General features: G+C 40.9%; 2 protein-coding genes across 2 annotated transcripts in view; both read right to left on the bottom strand.

The window, feature by feature from the left end:
* LOC137999865 (CWF19-like protein 2) overlaps positions 1-7,500 on the bottom strand; it is a 28,682-nt gene that overhangs the window by 4,103 nt on the left and 17,079 nt on the right. Inside the window, exons 16-17 of the mRNA XM_068845819.1 lie at positions 1,059-1,175; positions 726-764 (exon numbers count right to left, since the gene is read on the bottom strand). Coding sequence (XP_068701920.1) covers positions 726-764; positions 1,059-1,175 — 156 coding nt within the window. The remainder of the gene's footprint in view (positions 1-725; positions 765-1,058; positions 1,176-7,500) is intronic.
* On the bottom strand, positions 4,500-7,382 carry LOC137999869 (interferon-inducible GTPase 5-like). Its single transcript, XM_068845824.1, has 2 exons — positions 7,042-7,382; positions 4,500-6,109 (listed from the first exon to the last, which is right to left on the bottom strand). The coding sequence occupies exons 1-2, from the start codon at positions 7,248-7,250 to the stop codon at positions 5,101-5,103; spliced, it is 1,218 nt and encodes a 405-aa protein (XP_068701925.1). The 5' UTR covers positions 7,251-7,382; the 3' UTR covers positions 4,500-5,100.

Genomic DNA, 7,500 nt, shown 5'->3' on the forward strand with positions numbered 1-7,500 from the left:
TGTTCCCAGGGTCCTCTCTCTTCCTCCCTCGAGAAAGTACCCTGGTTGCGGCTGGCAACGTGTCTGCTAGATTTTTGGGGATTACACAAAGATAAATGAAGGGAGGGGCATTTGTCTCCACTGAACTCATCTACTGAGCTGAGTAGGGATTGGAAATGAAACTGTTAATCTCAGACAAGGTAATTATCTTCCGTATCCTGTTTGAAGTACTTCCACTACATCTTTCCTCAATTACAACGCTTCCAGACAAATTACTTGTTTTACTTTTAATCACGTTTGTATCACCCGAAAGCTGCACAACTTGAAGTCTACCTTAAGAACGTGGGCGCCATTTGGAAAAGAAAAACAATCAGATAGAACTGATTACTAGGAAAACTTGAGTCAAGTAATCAAGTAAAGCTATGATCCTCGCAGTTATAAAGGCAATTTTAGCAATCGCGTAGAGAAGCCTGAAAAATGCAGGACCTCAACGGGGTTTGAGCCCCTGACCTCACGATGCCGATGCAACGCTCTAACCAATTGAGCTATTAAGCCACTGAAGTTGGGAGCTTGGCATTTGGTCATAGGCACGTGACCAGCCGCAACCAGGGTACTTGCTCGAGGGAGAAAGACAGGACCCTGGGAACATGGTTGATGACGAACGACAACATTATATCATAACTCGCGTGTATGCTTACAAAATGTTTGTAACACAAAAAGGAGAATTGATGCTACACATCGCTTACCATTTCTTCAAACATTTTCGTGAGTCCTTTCTTATAAATCTGAGAAACAAAAAGATGAAACACTATCAGATATTAAAAATAAAACACAAAGAGCGGTGATAAAGATGGTAAACCAAAGCATTTTAAAGAGACTATATAAATTCGTTGGTTTACCACTGGTGTTCAATCAAGTTCTATTGTTCAATGTTTCCCTAGGGATTAAAAAACACCAGAGAGAGTTGACATTGGAGTACTGTAAACCTACCCTGTGTTTATCTAAAGTGTGACCGCAATCATTGAGTTAGCCTATTAGCCTGAGGTCTATTTGCAAACAAACGCAACCCACATACAAACCTTTATTTCACTCCACACGTCCTCGTCCAATAGCGTAGAAGCTGAACAGTGTTGCATTGGGACGATCAGACAATGGCCCTCTGTCAGCGACTGGTGTAACGGAACCGCCAAATAAACCTAACAAAGGTAACTGTAACAAGTCAACAAGTATTGATGCTTTGCTTATGACGTCACGGCGGCCATGTTGGTTTACAGAACAAAGCTGTAAAATATCGTTTGGGAATTTGACTCTATTATTATGCAAAACCTGTGGGGCCATTTTCTATTGCTTTGTACACAAACATGGCCGTTTCATCACGTGGATGCAAACCCTGATGATAAAAGAGGCCTTTGACGGCGACGTCAACGAAAACGCTTCGGCAAAAAAAAGTGAAAGCAAAATTTGCACTTATGTCCAGAAATGCAAACAATAACAAAATTGGCAAAATAACAAAATACCGCCGACAATTTGACCATTTTGGCAAATATGGTGATTGTGGCGAAATTCTGTAAAATTGCCAAATGCAAGGTGGCCAGCCATGTTGGCGAATATGGCGATTTTGGCAAATAGGGCAAATTCTTGTCAAATCGCCAAATGTATGTAAATTGTAAATTAGTTCAATACGTGGTGGCCAGCCATGTTGGCGAATCTGGCGAATATGGCAATTTTGGCAAATATGGCAAATTCTTGTCAAATTGCTAATTGTATGTCAGTTAGTTCAACAAATGACAGTCAGCCATGACTTCCACAAAAATAACAATGAAGCAAACATGCTACACCTAGTTCTTAAAGCAAGAAGGGACTACTCGAAGAAGTCTTACTTTAAGACCTACTACTCCTTAAGGCAACAACAAACTACTCGTTCTTGAAGCAACAAGGAACTACAAACCGGTACTTTTCCTACAGCAAAGAGACTTGAAGAACTAAGGACAGGATTAATTGATATCTGTTTGATCGGTTGAATTTCAAAAGTGGATCAAAAACTCATTCAGCCCTCCCCTCACACTTTCGTGATGCCCCCTCCAACACTTTCAAACGTACTCCGCGACCCCTGAGTTTTTGAGTGCTCGTAGATGTTGTTAATCTATTCCCCCCTCCCCTTGATGAGTAAAATCGTTTAGCGTTAGACAGAGTAAAATCTGTAAGACTTACTCTCAGAAAGGAAAAGGTTAAAAGGGTAAAAAAGACTATCCCAACCATAGAAGAGATTACAAAAACATTGAATAGCTTCACAGCGCTTTTGAGGAGGGACCATCTAGATGATGAAACTTGACGATCTAAGATCGTAAGTCGGGCGGTAACTCTGCGTGCTGCTGCGAGTCTCGATTCACATTGCACAGCAATTTCAATTAAAAGTAGCATGCATAATGGCTACTATGTTGCATGTGAAAACAAAGATCGTGAAACTGTCACAGTACAGCAAAAAATATCTTTTATCATAAAAATAATGCTTATTGAAACTGACTGACAGATAAGAGTGAAATCTACAGTAATCGTAGCGACGGCAAGAGAGTTTCAAAAGCCTGTCCATACTAAAAGGCATGCTGCACTGATATCCCTCAATTATTGAATCACTATCATGGCGATTACCTGTGTAGCTTTCACTATAATTGAGCTGGTAATTTTTTTCAGACATAGCAACCGTTAATGATAATCCTATTTGTATTAATTACATGCACCCGGCTCCCCTGTACATTGGCGGTGACAATGTAGAATACATTTGATTACCAATCGCAAGTAATTTGTACCAGGTCATAACAGCTATTTAGTCCTTTGATGTGATCAGTATAAATCAAAGTACACATACTCATAGCAACAGTACACATTGATTTCCAGCATTTTTCCCACAGTTCATAACAAAAAAATTCATTGACTGCATGGTGCCTTGAGTGTTAAATTACGCCGATCATGTATAGCAAACTCAGGCCTGTTTCAATCCCAACCCTGAGGCTTCCATTTTATACACACTTGATGACGTATTTTTTGGTTGGCTACAATACTGAATCTTCACCCCTCTTAGGAACAAATTTCTCAAAATTGCGCATGCCGTAAGTGTAACTTGAGAACTTTCAAACATCACAAGTAACCATAAATCACGAAATGCAAGAGAATTTTATAGTTAACAAAATCACTCCATTGCTTTGTTTCCACAACAACGTCCGTATTGCACTCTATAGCCTCCACTGCACTCTATTTGTGCATTCGTCATCACCCAATCCGAAACTTACGCAATTTTATGTTGAGTATAACATAAATAATTTAAACCCACGTGCAAACCAACGCAACATTGTTGGCCAACATTGAACAACTTCCAACATTGTTGGGCGTTACATGTTGCGTCCGTTTGCGCACCCTGTTGCATGTTGTTCCGTGTTGTTGCGCGAAGTTTGAAACTGGTCAAACTTTTGGGCCAACAACTGCCAACATTGCAACATCGTTGGCCAACAACTTCCAACATTGTTTGGCGTTACATGTTGCGTCCGTTTGCGCACCCTGTTGCATGTTGTTCCGTGTTGTTGCGCGAAGTTTGAAACTGGTCAAACTTTTGAGCCAACAACTGCCAACATTGCAACATCGTTGGCCAACAACTTCCAACATTGTTTGGCGTTACATGTTGCGTCCGTTTGCGCACCCTGTTGCATGTTGTTCCGTGTTGTTGCGCGAAGTTTTTTAAACTGGTCAAACTTTTGAGCCAACAACTGCCAACATTGCAACATCGTTGGCCAACAACTTCCAACATTGTTTGGCGTTACATGTTGCGTCCGTTTGCGCACCCTGTTGCATGTTGTTCCGTGTTGTTGCGCGAGGTTTGAAACTGGTCAAACTTTTGAGCCAACAACTGCCAACATTGCAACATCGTTGGCCAACAACTTCCAACATTGTTGGGCGTTACATGTTGCGTCCGTTTGCGCACCCTGTTGCATGTTGTTCCGTGTTGTTTCGCGAAGTTTGAAACTGGTCAAACTTTTGAGCCAACAACTGCCAACATTTCTTTTGTTCCGTGATCGCCGAGAAATAGCGCGACAATGTTGGTTCCGTTTGCACAGCTCCAACATTGGCCCCAACATTGTTGGGGCCACGCACGCGCATTATATGAGGTTATCCACGGAGATAGCAACACATTAACATGTTGATGAAAACAAGATGGCAGCCGAATGGTTAAAAAAATTATTGAACAAAACTGATGATGCGAAAAGAATAGGCCATTTTCGAAATATCAAATATTCAGCTTGATGGTGAAGCAGTGAGGACAAAAACAGTAGAAACACGTGGGAATGAATGTCACGATTGTGAAATATATTTACATATCATCCACTTTCCTTTGTCTTTGTCCTCACGGCCTCACTGCCAAGCTGAATTTTAATATATCGAAAATCGCCTAGTTCAGAGTCGACAGTCAAAGCCATAGTCAGATAACTAATATAGTTACATAAATATAGTAGTCAAATAACACAGTCACATATAATTAATACTTGAATACATAATTCATAGTCGGGCGAAAATTAACAAAGTAGATACATCCATAAAATAATTTCGACATTTGCTTTAAAGAAAAAGTAACTGCGAAAACTATTTACTAAGCCCCGTGCAAACGGACCGACTTAATCAAGGCCTTACTCACTTACTAAGTCCCATACAAGCGGACACAAAAACTACCAACATTGTTTGGAGTTGTTGGTTCTGCAGATGTTGGATGGTGTTGGCTGTTGTGTGTAAAATGGACTCAACAACTCCCAGCAATGTAAGGACGACGTGCAGTGTATTATGGGAAAGATACAAGCCATAGGACTTTGTAAACTTAACCAGTATAATCCTCTGCAAAATACTTTTTTTTACAATCATTTCACATGAACTTACCAAAGAAAGCGGGGTTTACTTCAATCTTGCTTTTTCCTACGTTTTATGCCGGAAACGTTTTGGGTGTTAAATACATGATTTGATTTGATTTGATTTTATTCTAGACACTGTTCCCATTGCTGTCTAATGTGGTCTACTTCTTCAGTTAATTAATTAATTTTTGTTCGTTATAATGCGGCACACTAGCGAATCATAAACAAGATATTAATCAATGTCTAATTCAAAATCGGCAGCTGTTTTTTCCGCAGCTTCCCTTAGGACACACAAAGCTGCTTGTTCAACCGCTCCCAAAAGCCTACATAGGGCATAGTACGTTGCTCCAAATGACATACCACTTGCTACAGCCAAACCTATAAAAGGAAGGTACCTTGTGACCTCTTCAACGGCTGCCTCCGCGGCATAGGGCGCCAGAAACCCGCTTAGCTGTGCAGTAGTGGTTAACCCAACTTTGACGACCTTTTCTCTGGTGGCAAGATGTAGCCTCGTAAATTCGGCGGACCCTATCTCGGGGAGACCAAGTTGAGACCTGTAAAGGCTGAGCTCCTTTAGTATTAAAGCGGCATCAACGGCAAAAGATAGGCCAGGTATAGGAACGAGGGCGGCGGTTGCAGATGCTGCAGAAACTATCAATATGCGCCCTTTGAGGACATCAACTTTTCTCTGAAAAACTTCCGTCGACGATCTTGTAATTGCTTTGCCGAGGGATAAGGTCATGCTCTCTCGCTGATATCGGGTAAGAGCGTCTAGAATAGCTGCGGTTAGTCGGACAAAATCCCACTTGTTCGGCTCGTGATTGCTTATCAAAAATAAATCTTCTTCCTGACTGAGTAGGTCGCCTAGATTTTCCAAACAGTCGCGTCTTATTGTGGCCAGCATGGCATTTTCATCGAACGACCGCTTGCGTGACTCAGCTCTGACATTTTCGTCAATTTTTGTGCGGATGAAGAAAAATTTCTTTTGCATCGCTCTGATTTTCACAGCCAGTTTTCGATCGTTCTCGGTGAATCGCGTTGCTGTAAAGATGAGAAAGGCATGGTACTTCTCCAGTTCTACTTTCTGGACGTAAGTTTCCAGGTCAGGGTAGTTTGGAGTGCCTATCCCAGGAAGATCCCAAAACTTGATCTTTGGGTTAGTGGGGTGATCATAGGCAGTCGGCACTTTAGTGCATTCGGTAACTTTAACTTCTGCTGCTCCTTGATCGTCGTCTTTGAGTCTAGCAGAAATTGAAGCATTTGTTTTACAATTACCCCATTTTTAGGTCGACAACAACTTATATATTTTTTTGAAAAGATAGATTTGCTGGGTGAAACATGTGCCCATATGTATCTACAAATTGCAGAAAGGGGTAATTAGGCTCTTGGGTTTCTCAGGAGAAACCTTATTGTAATTAAATCATCTCGTCCAACAACCCCCAATCTGTTTCTCACAAGAGTCTAGCTTGACCTATCCTTGAGTATTCCTTGCCAGGCTAGGACCCATATACTAAGGATAACATAGATGCACAGCATCCAAATTGAATCGTCTTGTGTATAGTATCAGTGAGAAGTTAAGCAAGCCAAAGAGAAACCCTTAAGTTATGATGGAAAATGAACAGATTAACATAAAATCTACAATGGTCAAGCATGGATTGAGGCTACAAAGAACCTGACCCCTCTGAGATATACGAGTCACAAAGTCAATACCAAAGCTTATGAAAATCAATTTCTTGCAGTGATTATTTCAAATTTCCTTTTTCGCTTTCTCGAATGAGACTTAAGGCTGAAGATGGCCTTTTTAAAGTTTTTCTTATTACGACGCACTTGGATTGATAAAAAAAATATATTTTTACAACTGCATTGAAAGTGTCACGATGATTGCGTGACAAAGTCCAACTTTCAGAGGCGCTTCCGGGGTTTTTTTTTTGTTCAAACGTGAAAGTGAAACTACTCCAAAATTATGCAGAAATATGGGCATAATATGAAATTTCTCACTTTATTTCCTTTCCCCTCTAAAAAAATTCGAATTCTAAATCTACTTCTAGTTCGATTTCTCCTCAAGAGGGATGTTTGTCTACACGCACAGTCAGTATTTGAGAAATCACATACGTAGGTGGTACATAACTGTCTGATCGAAAACCCACATTTACCGTCGTTTGAATACACTTACTCTCGTATAGCGTTGATAAAACTTGACTTTCCAGCGCCTGAGTCACCAGTTACTGCAATATTCACCTCTACCTCGCGCCATCTTTCGAGTCTCTTGCGCAAAAACTCCTCGATGTTTGAAACTCCACTCTCATCAATTTCACGCTGAAGCTCTTTCATTTCGATTTTCACCCAGCCATCGTCCAAAAATTCAATTGAAAAGTCATCCATGATGTAGCACCGAGCTTTAAAAAGAGCAGACGAACTTGGAGCTAAAAAACGCAGCAACAAAAACAGAATACCTTTTCAACGATTATCAGTTGAGTATGTACCTAGAGAAGTTTTGCCCTTGAAACCCCGATGTTGTCAAGCGGAACGCAAATCGTATCCATTGGCAACTTTTCGGGCTGTGATGTCATCAGTCTTATCTTCCCGCTAAACCTTGAAGACCTTTGAACTGGTAACATGGCGGAGTACCAAA

Source organism: Montipora foliosa, chromosome 4 (genome assembly GCF_036669935.1).
Source record: "Montipora foliosa isolate CH-2021 chromosome 4, ASM3666993v2, whole genome shotgun sequence".
In the NCBI taxonomy this organism is placed as follows: Eukaryota; Metazoa; Cnidaria; class Anthozoa; order Scleractinia; family Acroporidae; genus Montipora; species Montipora foliosa.